The sequence below is a fragment of the Oryx dammah genome, unplaced genomic scaffold, assembly GCF_014754425.2.
Source record: "Oryx dammah isolate SB20612 unplaced genomic scaffold, SCBI_Odam_1.1 HiC_scaffold_28, whole genome shotgun sequence".
Lineage (NCBI taxonomy): Eukaryota > Metazoa > Chordata > Mammalia > Artiodactyla > Bovidae > Oryx > Oryx dammah.
The window spans coordinates 19,368,631-19,386,386 of NW_024070212.1; the positions used below are offsets into that span (position 1 = coordinate 19,368,631).

Sequence of the window (17,756 nt, forward strand, 5' to 3'; positions counted from 1 at the left end):
AAACATGTATTAGAAACTAAACCAAATAATAACTCTTGATGTTTCCTAGGTTAGGACCTACTTGGGTGTTTTGTTAAACTTATTTATTTTGGTTGGCCTGGGTCTTCATGCTGCTTGCGGGCTTTGTCTCGCTGCAGTGAGAGGGGGCTGCTCTTGGGGAGGTGCTCGGGCTTCTCTGTGCTCACTGCTCTAGCTGTGGGGCACAGGCTCTAGGCACACAGGCTTCAGCAGCTGGGACCCGTGGGCTTAGAGCACTGGCTCAGTAGTTACGGCACAAAGAATTTAGATGCTCTGAGGGACGTGGAATCTTCCTGGACCAGGGGTTGGACCTGTGTTCCCTGCACTGGCAGGTGGATTCTTATCCACTGTACCACCAGGGAAGTCCCCTACTTGCTTTTTATCAACAGTTTTGGCTACTCCTAAGACACTGACTCCTCTATATGAATTTTACAATCAGTATAACAAATTTCTTAAAATATCCTATTGGGAACTTGATTAAAGTGTACTATATTTATATGCTGATTTTTATCTTTTTGAAAGTTTATAGTTTTCTCCATAAAGGTCTCAACACACTTTTACTCTACATATTTAGAGCTTTTTTGTTACTGTTAATAACATCATTTTATTATAACTGGTTATTTCTGATATACTGAAATGCTGCTGCTGCTAAGTTGCTTCAGTCGTGTCCGACTCTGTGCGACCCCATAGACGACAGCCCACTAGGCTCCCCTGTCCCTAGGATTCTCCAGGCAAGAGTACCGGAGTGGGTTGCCATTCCCTTCTCCGACTAAAATGCTATTGATTCCTATATGTTGATTTGTATTCAGCAACCTCACTGAACCCTCATAACTGTGTAAATTCTCTTGGATTGCTTATGAAGATGATCACAAAGTCTCTATATCTTTTTACCCTATATGATTCTCTGGGAAACATTTTATAGTTCTTCAACAACTACAAGTCAAAATTTTCAAATTAAACAAAAATATAGTAAATACCATTCATATAAACACTGATTTAAAGTTATAAATGATATTTTGTTGAAACCAAATTGCAATGCAAATATGATACTGTATACAGTTTGAAACTTTTAAAGACCATAATACCATTATCATTCCGTTATTTCACCATTTTTATCCATTTGAATTACTACAAATTTCTTTAGTGTATGCTAAAATTATTAGTGCCTTCAACTGATAGAATTATTTATATTAAAGTCACCTTTAACCTTTCCTCATTAGCCGCTGATAAAGTAATACTGCCTTATACCAAAATACAAACACACAATAGAACCACTGAAAATGACTCACAGAATTGCTAATAAGGTAATCATACGGGTGATATTCAATATGCTTAGACAATCTAATGACGCTTTAAACTATATCCATGGACCCACCAATGAATAACTAGGCCTATACCTAAGAAACATAGGACTCCACGGTATTTCCATCCATGCATCAAGCTAACCAACCACCTATGAATTGACAAGCATTGTGCTGGGAGCAGAAGCTCGAAGTCTGGGAGATAGAAACTGATGACCAAAACCAAGTATATCAATTATAAAGTGGTGTGTTAGGGGCTATGACAAAAGAAGCGGTAGGTATAATGATAGCAAAGAACTGCTTAATCCAGATGGGGAAGAAAAGTCAGGAAGGGTGGGGTAGGAGATGGGAGTGAGGCTCAACAGGGAAGGGACATGCATGTACCTATGGCTGATTCATGCTGATATACGGCAGAGGCCAACACAACATTGTGGAGCAACTATCCTCCTATCAGAAGTAAATACATTTAAATTCAAAAAAAGATTAAGTAAAATTTGAAAAACAAGTTAGGAAAGGAAAACTTCTTGAGGACACTAGATCTATAAGAAAGGTGAAGGGATAGAGTAAATAAAATCTTACAGATTGATACCTAACTGGGAATATTGTACTGCTCTATGACTGACTACACAATTTGTTCTACCAGGCTGCCAATTGAATTTTCAAAAGGAACCAACTTCTTAAATTCATTTACTTAAAATTGTAATTTTAAAACTGTTTAGTCCGAATAAATCTTACATTACAGAAAAGCTGCATATTAATTACATATGATATATATTAACAGATACTTAAAAAGTAATATCCATGTAATCACAACCCAGGTCAAGAAATAATACACTACTGGCTACCTAGAGGACCTGAGTGGGTCCCTTCAAGATCACAATCCCTTCCATTTACCTGAGATGGTAGACTTTTATACCTGTTTCCTTAATTTTGTTTTAAAAATAGGTTAAGTATAAACAAGGCTGCTTATTTACCTTATACAGAGTACATAATGCGAAATGCTGGACTGGATGAAGCACAAGCTGGAATCAAGATTGCCGGGAGAAATATCAATAACTTCAGATATGCAGATGACACCACCCTTATGGCAGAAAGCAAAGAAGGACTAAAGAGCCTCTTGGTGAAAGTGAAAGCAGAGTGTAAAGTTGGCTTAAAACTCAATATTAAGAAAACTAAGATCATGCATCCGGTCCCATCACTTCATGGCAAATAGATGGGGAAACAAGGGAAAACAGTGACAGACTTTATTTTGGGGGGCTCCAAAATCACTGCAGATGGTGACTGCAGCCATGAAATTAAAAGACGTTTGCTCCTTGGAAGAAAAGTTATGACCAACCTAGACAGCATATTAAAAAGCAGAGACATTACTTTGCCAACAAAAGTCCATCTAGTCAAAGCTATGGTTTTTCCAGAAGTCATGTATGGATGTGAGAGCTGGACTATAAAGAAAGCTGAGCACCAAAGAATTGATGCTTTTGAACTGTGGTGTTGGAGAAGACTCTTGTGAGTCCTCTGGACTGCAAGGAGATCCAACCTAAAGGTTCCTTTAGTCCATCCTAAAGGAAATCAGTCCTGAATATTCACTGGAAGGACTGATGCTGAAGCTGAAACTCCAATACTCTGGCCACCTGATACAAAGAACTGACTCACTGGAAAAAGACCATGATGCTGGGAAAGATCAAAGGCAGGAGGAGAAGGGGATGGTTGGATGGCATCACCGATTCAACAGACATGAGTTTGAGTAAGCTCTGGGAGTTGGTGATGGACAGGGAAGCCTGATGTGCTGAGGTCCATGGGGTCACAATGACTCAGACATGACTGAGCGACTGAACTGATTGGCTGAAGTATAAACAATAGTTTATTTTTCTGCCAAACTTGAACTTTATATAAATGGATTCATACTATGTATACAGAAATATTCATTTGTACTTCCAACCAGTATTTTGTGAGACTTATCTATATCATTGTATATAACTGAAATCCATTAATTTTCTTTGCTTTTTGATATTCCAGTATGCCACAATTCATTCACCTTACTGTAAAAAGTGTTTCCACTTTTTAAATTAAGGTTTTCACTTTATTATTCTGCTGGACTGTGTGGTTTGAAGTCTTAGTTCTCCAACCAGGGACTGAACCTGGGCCCCCTTGCAGTGGAAGCATGGAGTCCTAGCCACTGAACTGCCAAGGAATTCCCCCAAATTTTTATTACCATAGACAAAGCTGGTATAAAAATTCCCTTCCACTGATCTTGCTGCAAATATGTAAGTTTCTCAGGGTTTGTAAAAGCTTAGGGTTGGAACTATAAGATCACAGGGTATATATAACAAACTTAAAAAAAAGTGAGGTTGTTTTATGCCAATCAACCCTCAAACCAACAGTATAAGAGAGCTTCCACTGTGCCACAATTTTGCTAGTATTTGTACTGGTGGACCTAAAGATTTATCCTCATCTGGTACATATCTGTGCTAGTTATTGCTTTACTGCCTCTAAGCTCCAACACGCCCTTCCTTGTACTGGGGCCAGACACTGAAAACTCTTATTTCCCATTGGTTCAGAGTTGGACTCTGCCAACAGAGAGCCCTGGAGTGACACTGAGAGGCTGGAAGAAGCAGTAGGGATTCCTCTTTCAGGGTTATATTTTCAAGTGGATCAGCACACAGGCACCCTGGCATCATTTCAGCACAGCTCTTGTAGTTCAGTGGTGAGTGCTCTCTGATCTGTTTCTAAACCACTAGTGACAGGTAGCAGTTTCTTACAGCCATCTACTCTTTCCTGAGGTCTGAATCTGAGCTTGGGGTGGGTTAGGGTGGGGGTAGTTATTTACTTTTCCCTCAGGTTCAGAAGTAGTAGCTGCTTTCAGCACATACTATTCCATATCACCTTAAGAGTTATTTTATTCTTTCTAGTAGTTAGCTACCTTTTACCTACTTAAGGGTCCTTCCCCTGCCACCCAAAGTTAGGCTTCTTAAAATTTATTTTGGCTACACCTGTGGCATGTGGGATCTTAGATCCTGACCACAGATCGAACCTGTGCCCCATGCATTGGAAGCGTGGAGTCTTAACCACTGGACTGCCAGAAAAGCCCCTTAACAATCCATTATATTAAATTTTCCCTGTTTAAATTACTGGTATGTGATTTCTCTCTCCTGATCAGGACTTAACGTATATGATATGTAATATTTCAGCAATTCCAGGGCTACATGACATGTGCTATCAAAACAGACTGAATCCAAAAGGAGGTAAGAAAATATAGCTGTCTGCTATTAAGCCAGATATTAAAGGGATCTGCAAGAACACAAAACACTATTAAAACTATAAATTTCAGCTATTAACATTTATTGTTTTAAAAGTCATTAATAAATATTTAAAAAATTTCTGGCTTGATTTCTAATATAAGTGCCAGGTAAAACTAAAATCTTCAATATATTATCTTTCTTTTATTATTTGTGTTTTTTATATATTCTGTATATAAATCTTTTGTTGACTGCAGAATATTTTTTCCCACTCTGTGGCTTGTCTTTTCCTTCTTTATAGTGTCTTTTGATTAAATGGTAGGTCTTCATTTTAATGTAGCTGAATTTATCAATCTTATGAGGTAAGGTCATGAGATATTCTCCTATGTTGTCCCCAAAAGATTTGTAGCTCTTTCATATTTGTATTTAATATGCAATTGATTTTTGTGTATGATGTGCACAGGATCTAATCTTTCCTATATAGCAAATCTGCCCCAGCAATATGAAAAAGTTCTTTTTCACACAGAGACCAAGTATACATATACACTGGTCTGTTTTTGACCTTGTATTATGTTCTACATGTTTCTTTGGTTATCTCTGGGCAAATATCATTCTGCTTTATTTATCATAGCTTTATAACCAGTCTTGAAACCTGGTAGAGCCTGTCTTCCCACCTTGTTACTCTTTAAGAGTTTCTTGGCTTTTTCTTCATGGGGGAAGAAGAGGGAGCTCTCTGCACTTCCATACAAAATTCAAAATCAATTTGTACTTTAGTTGCCCCCACTGCAAGCTGAGATAACTCCACTGCAGCAGTCATCACATTACTGGTCCACACCTATTCATGCTGTGTCCAGGCTACACCATGTGTTATTTGTTGTCTAAATCTCAGATCATTAACAGTGCAAAGCGCTTAGTAAGTACACAACATATTTTCCAGGAATTAATAAACTGTACAAAAACAAATAAATTTGTAAAATGGGGGGAAACTATTAAGATCTTAATTAAGATTGCACTGGACTTATAAATCAGTTTGGGAAGATATGATATCATTAAATATTGAGTCTTCCCTATCCATAAATTATTTGTTTCAGTTTTCCATACTGTTTCTCAAATATGTTTTATAATTTTTTCAACGTGACCTTATACATCTTTTGTTAAGATTTCTAAATATAGCTGATTCTCGTTAATTGCAGGTTTTGTATTTGCAAATTCACCCATGTGCTAAAATTTATTTGTAACCCTAAAATTTAGTTCTCAGATATATTTTGTTTGGCTAGCAATAAATTTTTTAGAATATGACTCAGTTTCACACATTTAAAATTTGGGAAACTTCATATAGGAATCTAGATTTTGACCTAGCTTAAAAATGACAAAGTTTTTTGGAAAGTCTGACAACATATGTTAACACTGAAGTTATGTTTCTTTACGGCCATAGGCTAGAGCTGAATAGCTGCTGTCCATTTCAGATAGATTTTTCCTTATAATCAACCCACTTCACTCACCCAGGTTACCTGCCTGGAATTTCTAAACATTTGCCCCTCCTAAATTAAAAGTGATTAAAATGATAGCCTTAAATTAAGAGAAATGAATTTGCAAAAGTGTAACTGTGAACAGAAATTTAAAAGGAGGTAATGGTGGTTAGGATGCGGCTGTTTATAGAATACTAAAGCTCATATCCTAATATCCTCTCATTTATCATATACTTTACCTCAGATGGTAAAGAATCTGCCTGCAATGAAGGAGACTTGGGTTTGACCCTTGGATCTGGAAGATTCCCTGGAGAAGGGAATGGCTACCAACTCCAATATTCGTGTTTGGAAAATTCCATGGACAGAGGAGCCTGGCAGGCCACAGTCCATAGGGGTGCAAAGAGTCGGACACAACTGTGCGACTAATACCATATTACAATCAATTTCTTTGTAAGTGAGAATATATTCTGTTTCACTCATAACAGTCTTCTACTCCTGATTCTATTACTATTTTAAAATATATACAAATAAATGACAGGGGAGCTCTGACTTCAATGTTCTTATAAACAATCATCTTGGATATTTTATCTTTCTACATTAAATATTATTAAGATTCTGACTGAGATTACAAGGAATTTATAGTCTACATTTTGGGAAAGAATAACAATACCAGATCTTTCCCTTCAAAATTATATATCTATCACTTCATTTACACACATTTTCTTTAATATCCTTTAGTAAAGTTCAAAAATTCTTCTCTGTAAAACCTTTACATACTTATGTTATTTTTGGGTAAGGTTTCCTTACTTGGGGGACAGGAGGCATTACTTTGTGTTGCAAAAAGAATCTTTTTTCCCTAATTACATTTAAAAGAAAATAATCACAATTTAACCATTTTTTTCCAACTTCAGTAAATTCTGCAATGTACATCCTTTGAAGACAATTTTGCATTTCTGATTTTTTTCTTCAAGATAGATTTCTGAGTCACATTCCTGGGTCAAAGAGGATGGAGAGTTTATAGGCTCTCAATTCCTCAAGAATTTCTGGAGGACAGATCATTTTAAGCCTTTCAACAAATTCTGCCAAATGGCTTTCAAGAAAGGTTCTAATTTATACTCTCACCAGCAGTACAGAGACGCCTGGCTTCCATTAGTAAAAAGAACTCCATTCTTTTGATTAGTGTGAAAAGTTGCATTTAAACTTCTATTTCTTTGTATAGTTCAGTTGAAAATTCTTTTCTTTAATTTTATGTCTTCTGCCCATCTCCATTCTTTGCTCGTTTCTCTATCAGGATGTTAAGTGTCTTGTCCTTGGAGTGTTTAGTTTTTACAATACAAAAATAGTTCCAACAAACAAACGGACAACTGGTTGCCAGTCCCTGGAAGAGGCCCACAAAGGTGCAATGGGCCCATCAAAAACTTACAGGGAGAAGTTGGCCTTTATGCTTCACGGCAGAAGCAAGCCTTCCATAAATCCTCTAATTATATTGTTAATCGGTTACTATTAACATACATAAGAAATCTACTGCTTTTCTATGTTGAACTTGAATCTGGCTATTTAACTGAACTCTCTTATTCATTGATTCTATGTAGGCCAAGGGTTTGCAAACTACAAACCTCAGGCCAAATCTGGTCTGCTGCCTGTTTTGTAAATAAAGTTTTATTGGAACACAGCCATAACCATTTGCTTATGTATTGTCTATAGCAGGTTTCATGATAGAACAGTAGAGTTGAGTAGTGGCAATAGAGATCCTATGACCTGCAAAGACTAAAATACTATCTGGTCTTTTATAGAAAAAGGTTGCCCACCCCTGATATAGGTAATCATATTATCTGCCAATAATGACAATTCTATCTCTTATAAATGCATTCTTCTTCTTACTTATTTAGAAATAAAGGGAATCTCAACCTAATGGTGAACAGTAATGATGATAAAGGGCATCGCTGTCCTGAAATGCTTTTACTATTTCACCATTAAGTGATTTTATTACAGGTTTCTGAAGATAACCTCCATTGAGTTGGAAACATTTTTGGAGCTTAGAATTTTATTTTAAAGGACAGTACTTTATTTTGAGATTATTCCATTCCTATATTTTTCTGTGAAATAGTAACACAAAGTAGTTGTTCATAAAAACATCTTTACATGGTAAAACAAAAGCTGGCAACCCTATATTAATCCATGAACTAGGTCATGAAACCCAAGTCTAAGAAACACTAGGTTAAGTTTTCCAGACTATAATGATATTTACAGCAGAAACTATAAGTGCAGATCATTTAGCACACTGCTTTTCTTACTCAAAATTATACTGAATTTACATATGTAAAGAGGCAGCACAGAACATAAGCTCTGGGTCTAGACATGCTCGTAGGAATTCTGCCAAATACCACTACCCCCTACCCGCCCCTCCAACAGCTGTGAGAACTTAGGCAAGCTATGTAATCTTTCTAAGTCAGTTTTCTTCTCCTTAAAATGGGGACACTTTAAATGTTGTTCTCAGGACTAAACAACCTGAAGTACACAGAGCATTTTGTATAAGTATCTGGTCAATTATGAATTTTCAATAAACGTAGGTGCTATTACTGTTATTACTTTATGTTCTTCTGACGTCTGTATAAATCTTTATTACTTAGTACCTGAAAGTAAGACCACATCTTAATCTTTTGTGATACCAAAGTAGACCATCTCAAGTTTACAATCCAATGGAAGGGACAAGGATCATTCCATTGTGACTGGGTTAATACTAAGGAATGGGTCAATAAAATAGAATATTCATATATTCATACAATCACAACAAGTACATAATTTGAGGAAATATTTGGCTATTTTTATTTTTCCACATAACTGTTTATCCTTCAATTGCGTATATATGTGTATGCTTCTTGCACCAAGCAAACAACTTACAAATATGCATGCAACACAAGGAAAACACTATTAACACAGGGCAAATAAAATCAAATACGAGTGTTCTAGCACTTTGGAAAATGCTGGATATAATTTTGCTAAGAATGGAGTAAATTAATATGGAGTTAGGAGTAAATATTTTCATTTTTCCTAATTACACAGATTTCATGAAGGGAGCAAGATTTCAGAAAGACTATAAGAAAAATGGAAATACATAAAAATCACAAAACAGAAGAAACAGAAAGAAATACAATCAGAGAGTATGAACAGGAGATACATTCTCCTGGTCAAATAAGGAGAAAACAGGCAGAGCATAGATAACAGACAAGTTTTCAAAAAGGGAAGAAAAACTCTTTAAAAGAAAAATATGTGTATTACAAAAAAAACTATAATGAACAATATAGACAAAATACCCTTGGATCTTCAAGCACGTGCAACTTTTCTAATTCTACGGGTAGGATGGGAAATTGAAATTCTAAATTTTCTAAGCTTAGATCCCCGAGAAGAGTGAGAATCCACTTACTTCACTAGAGCAGCTGCTTCAGGAAGTACATCAGCAAATGATTCGCGGAATATGATTGCGTTTTTCCTTTTACAGTTCTGTATGACATCATTGGCAAGGTAAAAAAGATTCAAACGGTGGGGATACGTAGCTGGAGATGAGAAAAGACAATAAAGAAAACCAAATGAGTCAAGTTATACTTAGTGTAACTTACTCGAAATACAGACAGACAGACAAACTAATGGATCAATTCACTGCGCCTAATGCCTAAAAACCTTGACTGCTTCGGGTTAAGTTTCTGTTCAAAGTGTTCCTTTGAGCAGATTTCCACTTTACTTTGTATATGTTTGGCACTAAAAAATACATTAACTTTGGAAAAGCTAAAATAAAACTGTTCTCCCAAACATCTGGGAAGATTAAAAACTGAGCTGAAGTAGTTCAGTTTGCTGCAAAAACACCAGGGTTAGTGGAAGGAGTGTGGGCTTTAGGATCCAATCAGAATGTGACCTTAGACAAACTGCTTAATCTCCTTTCCATTATTATTGTAGACAGACTCTTCTCACCTTCCCATCTACTGGAAGAGAGGCTCTGCTGTCACTTTCATCACCAGGTGAATGTACTGGGAAATAAGTAATTTGAGCCCCAAAACATACCTCGGTCAATCTTTTTTAAAGGTCCAAGGCAAGGCCTTATCTATTTACCACCTGGAACCTTGAGCCAAGCAAACCCAAGTTTCATTATTATCCTGAACAATCTTAATGTCCATATGGATGATTCATCACATTTTCTACTTTCAACCTCAAATGCAGTGACCTCCAAGAACCACTTCTTTCTACACGTTCAAATCACCCTTTCTGATCACAACCACCCACTCTGTTGTATCTGTCCTTCAGTTTCATCAAGGTCTGTTTATTTTCTCCAACTCATGTATAGTCTCTTCTAGTACTCAATTCTTTCTCTACCAATCCCAGAGTCTTTTTGATCCATTATCTAAACCACTCATATTAAACCTGCATATACTTTTCATTCTCCCTACAGTTTATCGCCTATCACATGTGTTCAACAAAATCCTAAATCTGGATCAACCCAACTGAATGTCTTTATTGCACCTATATTTCTGTCCCTGGGTTCTGCTGAAGAAAAATCAAACCAAGAGTATTGAAACAATTCAGTCTCCTCCTCACTGGGCCCTCCTTCCACGTGTCTTTAATTAGCATCTTCTCTAATTTGCTGTTGGACCTATTTCAAACTTTTACCACTCTTGTGATGCACCCTTACTTATACCACATTCTTTCTTACTCTTAGGAGATAAGCTTAATATGCTATTTCACAGAGAAGCAGAAATCATTAGATGGAACTTATGTTCTCTCAAAAAATGTATCCATGGGGACTTCCCTGGTGGTCCAGTGGTTCGGAGTCTACATTTTCAATGTAGGGGGCACAGGTTTGATCCTTGGTTGGGGAACTAAAAGTCCATACACCATAGGGCTCTGACAAAAAAAAAAAAAATGTACCCATATTTAAACCGGTCCAAATCAATTTACCTGAGTCGGTTAAGATCTTTCAGATTTAGGGATCTGAAAGAGTATTATATAGTCACTGTCTCCACTTTGATTTCTAGTAACTCCATAATTATAGGAGCTACCTTTTTTCTGTACTTAAAAAATATGTAATCCACCATATGAGGAGTTTTATATAAAACATGCTATCTCATTTAAGCTGCCATCATTCCACTCACACAGCAGTTACTAAGGTTACCAATAAACTTCAACTTACTAAACCCAAAGGCGAGTTTTTTTTTTCCCACATCCAAAAAAAGCTTATTAGCATGATTAAAAACATTTTCTTGAATAATGACAGAATTTCTAAGCATGAAAGAGAATCAGTGGCTATACTTTATAACCAGTATTTACAACTGCAAAGACAGATTTATTGCCCAGTCTTCATTTTACTACAAACAACCCACATTTACTAGTTCCCTGTGAAGTCATGACTATTGCTTTGGGAATGAGTCCCTACTGCAATTAAGTATAAAAAATATCTTCCATAACTGGACTGTGACCTACATAATTGAGTAAAGAGTTAAAAATTCTTGAAGAGTTGGGTTTTTTGTTTTTTAAAAAACATTCCTTTTACACACTACAAGGTAATAATTAGTATTTTGGCTTTTAAAAATCCTACGTGATATTTAGAATGGCAGTCCCCAAAGGTCCTCCTTTCACACATCTGAACACGCAGACCCTCATCTGGAGTGTACATTCTTGGGGTGGACTCAGAAGACCTCAACCTTCACATGTTTACATGGGTTTGAGAACAAAGACAGCATCATCCAGAACGTAGTAGTCATTATACATGTCGCCCTCACACGGGTATGGCAGTCTGCTGAACTTCAGTAACAAAACCAGCTTTTCTGAAAACATCAGGCAGACTATTCACTTGTTTTTCCCAATTTTGTTCCTTTATTTCCGAAATTTCCAATGGTTTATCCCATTTGCCAGCTACATTCTCCACATAGGGATGAAAAGGTAAGACCAAAGAAACGATGACCCTGCCTCTGGTTGGCTCCAAGACATTTCTGACATCTTTTTAACAAAGTCAGAGAGTGATCACAAGGGGCCAGCAAAAGCTGATGCTATCACACTAACACCCTGCCTCCTGCCATTCATTCATACCAAGCACTCTGTATTTCTTCTTCTGTAGCTGCCACGTCATAGTCTCAGACAGCTCAGTGGCACAAATTTCTTCAAAATGAGGGCTCATGAATTTTGTGACCTCTCCATCTCCAGCACCTAAATCAAGAGGTCTATGGGTTTTCCAGTCTGGGTTAGCCTCTTCCTAGCAACCCACTGATAGATGTTCTAGACATAAATAAGTTAAAAACAGGTGAACGAGTGATATAATTGGATACATAGTCAGTCTGATTTCTCACTGCTGTTGTTTAAGAAGATCTGTGTTCCTTGATCAAGGTAACTCTGAACAGAGACAGCCTGGAGTGACTTACATAATTTCTCTCTGTTGCACACATATCACGGTGGTTCTTGTTCCTGCCGCCCGCGGCCGCAGCCGAGGGCCCTGGCCACTCATCATGTTCACTTACAGGGAGCGGGTGAGCGGGTTCCACAGGATCGACATCCTCCGCACCAGCTACACGGACGCCAGGCTTAGGCACAGTCAGCCTGCGAGCAGCTTCACCCAGGGCTGGGGCCGGCCGCCCCCTCCAGCTAATGTTGCCGTAGCCGCCCAGGCTCAAGCCATCGCACCCAACTCGCCCATCCAGCCCCTTCAGGGCCGAGGCAGGGGGTCAAGGCGAGATTTTTCTAAATGCTATTTCTACAGAGAAGTATCATTTCCACCAGGCTTTTGGTACAGAGAATAATCTAATAAACCCTCTTTTGGTCTCTGTCTTAATCACTCTCTTAGTTCTCCTCTGACATCTCTAGCTACTCCTCCATATATATACACAGGGGGCATGTACAGTTACAGGCAGCTCTGCCTGTGACCCTCCTCCTTTAAATGCTAATGCTTCCCAAGGTTCTCTCCTGAGCACTCTTCTTGATTTGTCAGTAGCATAGTGTTTTAAGATTTTAGGTTAGAAATCAGTCTGTTTCATTCCTGGCTTTGTCACCTACTAGCTTTAGCTGCTACTGCTGCTGCTAAGTCGCTTCAGTCGTGTCCGACTGTGGAACCCCATAGATGGTAGCCCACCAGGCTCCCCTGTCCCTGGGATTCTCCAGGCAAGAACACTGAAGTAAGCTGCCATTTCCTTCTCCAATGCATGAAAGTGAAAAGTGAAGGTGAAGTTGCTCAGTCGTGTCTGACTCTTCACGACCCCATGGACTGCAGCCTACCAGGCTCCTCTGTCCATGGGATTTTCCAGGCAAGAGTACCGGAGTGGGGTGCCATGGCTTATATATTACCTAACTCTTCTGTATGTTACCTTTTTCCTTTGAGAAATGACAACTTCATGGGTTGTTAAAAGAATTAAATAATAAAACCATGTCTGTAAACCATTTAGAATAGCACTCAGTCAACAGAAAATGGAGTGCTATCAGCAGAACTATCCACATTTAACTACTACCACCTGTGTATCAATGACTCCAACATCCACAGATTTCATGTCTGGATTTCCCTTTCCAGTCAACACACACATCTACTTCAACATCTCAGAGGCACCCTGAACTTGATTTCTCAATATTTTACTAATAATCTTCCTCCTCGTCCATCTGTTACTGTTCTTATATTTAGCCAGAATTTCAGCTGTCTTTTTTGGCTCTTCTTTCTCCCTACCTAATCGTTGCCCCATTTTGATAAATCTTCAAGTCCAACCAATTTTGTCTCCAATATATGCCAAATTTATTTCCTCTTTTCCTTTTCTTCCTACCACTGCTCTTTGCTGGGTTATCACTTTTGACCTAGACAACTACTGCAATAACATCTTAACTGTTTATCTTGCCTTGGACCTAATCTTCTCAAATTTATTCTATACATTGTTGGCCAAATTCATCTTCTAATATATAAACATTATCCAATTATTTCTCATATGAAATTTGTCAATGATTTCCAACTGCTTATTAGAAAATGTCCAAACACCTTCAGTTCAGATGCTCAGTTGTGTCCAACTCTTTGCAACCCCATGGACTGCAGCACGCCAGGCCTCCCTGTCCATCACCAACTCTTGGAGTTTACTCAAACTCATGTCCATTGAGGCGGTGATGCCATCCAACCATCTCATCCTCTGTCGTCCCCTTCTCCTCCTGCCCTCAATCTTTCCCAGTATCAGGGTCTTTTCCAATGAATCAGTTCTTCACATCAGGTGGCCAAAGTATTGGGGTTTCAGCTAGGATGGACTAAAGGAACATTTAGGTTGGATCTCCTTGGAGTCCAAGGGACTCTCAAGAGTCTTCTCCAACACCACAGTTCTTTTAGCATCAATTCTTCAGTGCTCAGCTTTCTTTATAGTCCAGCTCTCACATCATTACATGACTACTGGAAAAACCATAGCTCTGACTAGATGGACCTTTGTTGGCAAAGTAATGTCTCTGCTTTTTAATATGCTCTCTAGGTCAAACACCTTAGTTTTCACTCATTTTCTGGATTTTTTACCTTCTCTTCCAGTCTCACCTCTTCCCCTTCAAAGTTCTACCTTTAATGAATTACTCACAGTCCCCAGAAACACCTCACAAAGAATTTCCCTTTTCTATGATAACCTATCCTACATAACTTTCAGTGTTTTCTATTCACCCATAGAAAAAAGCCCCAAATTTTAAATTTAATTCATGTCAGATTCTGACCCCTCTCCACCCCACCTCTACTTTTCCCCAGAATGAATCATCCCAAAGTTTTTTTTTTTTTTTTTTTCTTTTCTTTTGAGGCACGCCCCATGGCTTGTGGGATCTTAGTTTCCCTGACCAGGGACTGAATTGAGGCCCTTTGCAATGAAAATAGAAAGTTCTAACCAGGGAATTCCCACCCTCAACTACTACTGGAGAGACTTAAGAGACTCAAGATTTAGAGCAATCTAATATAACTAATCTGTGTTCCTGAAACGGATACAGGTTTGAACGTCAGCTGTAAACCACATTTCTGGATCAACTGAAGAAATTTGAATGTGGTCTGGGACTAGAGAAAATGAAAATTTACGGAAATGGAAATAAAGAAATAATCAACTGGGGAGAAAAAAAACAGTAATTACAGAATGATCTCGTGTTAAAAAAAAAACCAATGAAAGAGATCAGAAAGAATATGGAATTAAGTTTTAAGAGTACAGATCTCTAGTTTTTTCCCTTTTACCTACTTGTATTCTAATTTTCTATTAATATGATACATTTTTGATCCTTTCATAACTGATTAAGGAAATATAATCATTTCTGTCCAAAAAGTTTAACTGATTGTCTTGAACTAATTTGTATCTCAGCCTGGACCTGTTCTTTGAAATTCAGACTCAGATACCCAAATGCCTAACCAATGGGCTCTCTTGGATGTTTAATACACAGCTCAGACTCAACATGCGATGTTGTGATTTCTTCATTCTCTCCTCTCCTATAGTCTTCTCCATCTCTGTAAATGGCATTTCTTCTGCGGTGGCTTTTCTCAGCCAAAAATCAAGTCATCTTTGACTCCTCCCTTTCACATTACATATCCAATCAAAATACACATCCCATTAATGCTACTTTTTGAAATATATACAGATTTAGGAAGTTACAAATGTGGAAAGGAAGGTTAGAAATAAACCCTGTGGTGCTGGATTGTAATTGGAAGTCTGGTATGAATTCAGTTATATGCAGAAAACATACAGTGAATAAACCTATGTGTCTACATACAACTATTTCTTAAATCTCTCCACTGAAAAGGCCTAGAAGTAATAATATCCCAGGCACCTAATACCGAGATCTTTGTTTCTTAGAGGAACCAGGAGAAATGGCTGATTCCAGGCCAGGAAAGAAAGTATCAATACAAGAGCTGAGAACATCTTATTCTAGTAAAGTGCACGAAGAGTGATGTCCAAAGAAAACAGGCCCGACCTTCAAGAGGCTCCCACTGGCCCAATCTATTGAATGGATAAACGTTATCAAAATCAGTACTAGTCCAAGACTATAACCAACTGAATGAAGTAGCGACCCATGAATCCATACTGATAGAAGTAAGTAAAGAAATACACCAGAGGGGAAAAGCCCGCCTTATAATCAAATGCCAACCTATATATGTGTAAGGAATGAAGGAATTAAAAACCAACATTTGGCAAACATCACACCAAAAACTGACTCAAGCAACAATCATGAATGGATGCTAAACCTGGTGAGAGACAGTTTAATGCAGAATAGGATTATTTGTAAAGTCTCAAACTTCTTGCCCACAAAACTGACAGATTAACATTCAGTTCAGTTCACTTCAGTTCAGTCGCTCAGTCCTGTCTGACTCTTTGCAACCCCATGAATCGCAGCACGCCAGGCCTCCCTGACCATCACCAACTCCCGGAGTTCACTCAGACTCACGTCCATCGAGTCAGTGAAGCCATCCAGCCATCTCATCCTCGGTCGTCCCCTTCTTCTCCTGCCCCCAATCCCTCCCAGCATCAGTCTTTTCCAATGAGTCAACTCTTCCCATGAGGTGGCCAAAGTACTGGAGTTTCAGCTTTAGCATCATTCCTTCCAAAGAAATCCCAGGGCTGATCTCCTCCAGAATGGACTGGTTGGATCTCCTTGCAGTCCAAAGGACTCTCAAGAGTCTTCTCCAACACCACAGCTCTTTTAGCATCAATTCTTCAGCGCTCAGCTTTCTCCACAGTCCATCTCTCGCATCCATACATGACCACTGGAAAAACCATAGCCTTGACTAAACGGACCTTTGTTGGCAAAGTAATATCTCTGCTTTTGAATATGCTATCTAGGTTGGTCATAACTTTTCTTCCAAGGAGTAAGCGTCTTTTAATTTCATGGCTGCAGTCACCATCTGGAGTGATTAATAATATGTTCCTCCAAATAGGCATAATGCTTTAAGAACACAGCATCACTTCTGTGATATTTCTACCCAAAATTGAATAACCTGAATCGAATTTTTAAAATAATCAGACAAATACAAATTTATGGTTATTTTCCAAGTTACTGATCTATAGTCTTAAAAAATTAAAGGGACATGAAAGATAAGGAAAGACTGAGGAACTGTTTCAGACTGAAGAAAACTAAAGAGACATGACAATTAATTCTAACAAATGGCCCTGGACCTTTAAAGACCATTGCTGACATAACTGGCAAAATTCAGCTAGGGTCTGTGGATTCGACGATAGTACTGTGTCAATGTTCATTTCCTGATTTTGGTGGCTGTACAGATGTTACACAACAACTGTTGCAATGTAGTGAACTGTGTCTTCCCGAAATTTACGTGTCTTCCCAAATTCATATGTTGAAGTCCCTAACCCCCAAAGTTCAACAGTATATGAACCGTGAACTTCTAGATGTTCAAGCTGGATTTAGAAAAGGCAGAGGAACCAGAGATCAAATTGCCAACATCTGTCATATTATCGAAACAGCAAGAGGGTTCCAGGAAATCATCTATTTCTGCTTTATTGACTATGCCAAAGCTTTTGACTGTGTGGATCACAACAAACTGTGGAAAATTCTGAGAGAGATGGGAATACCAGACCACCTGACCTGCCTCTTGAGAAATCTGTATGCAAGTCAGGAAGCAACAGTTAGAACTGGACATGGAACAACAGACTGGTTCCAAACAGGGAAAGGAGTATGTCAAGGTTGTATATTGTCACCCTGCTTATTTAACTTACATGCAGAGTACATCATGTGAAATGCTGGGCTGGATGAAGTACAAGCTGGAATCA

At 38.2% G+C, this 17,756-nt stretch overlaps 1 protein-coding gene and 1 pseudogene across 6 annotated transcripts in view; both read right to left on the minus strand.

Moving 5' to 3' along the window:
* The window catches only part of RPRD2 (regulation of nuclear pre-mRNA domain containing 2), a 92,216-nt gene that overhangs the window by 43,558 nt on the left and 30,902 nt on the right, over positions 1 to 17,756 (minus strand). For all 6 annotated transcript variants that reach the window (XM_040230751.1, XM_040230750.1, XM_040230753.1 and 3 more), the window contains exon 2: positions 9,446 to 9,575. In XM_040230751.1, coding sequence (XP_040086685.1) covers positions 9,446 to 9,575 — 130 coding nt within the window. The remainder of the gene's footprint in view (positions 1 to 9,445; positions 9,576 to 17,756) is intronic.
* On the minus strand, positions 11,217 to 13,727 carry LOC120855393 (annotated as a pseudogene).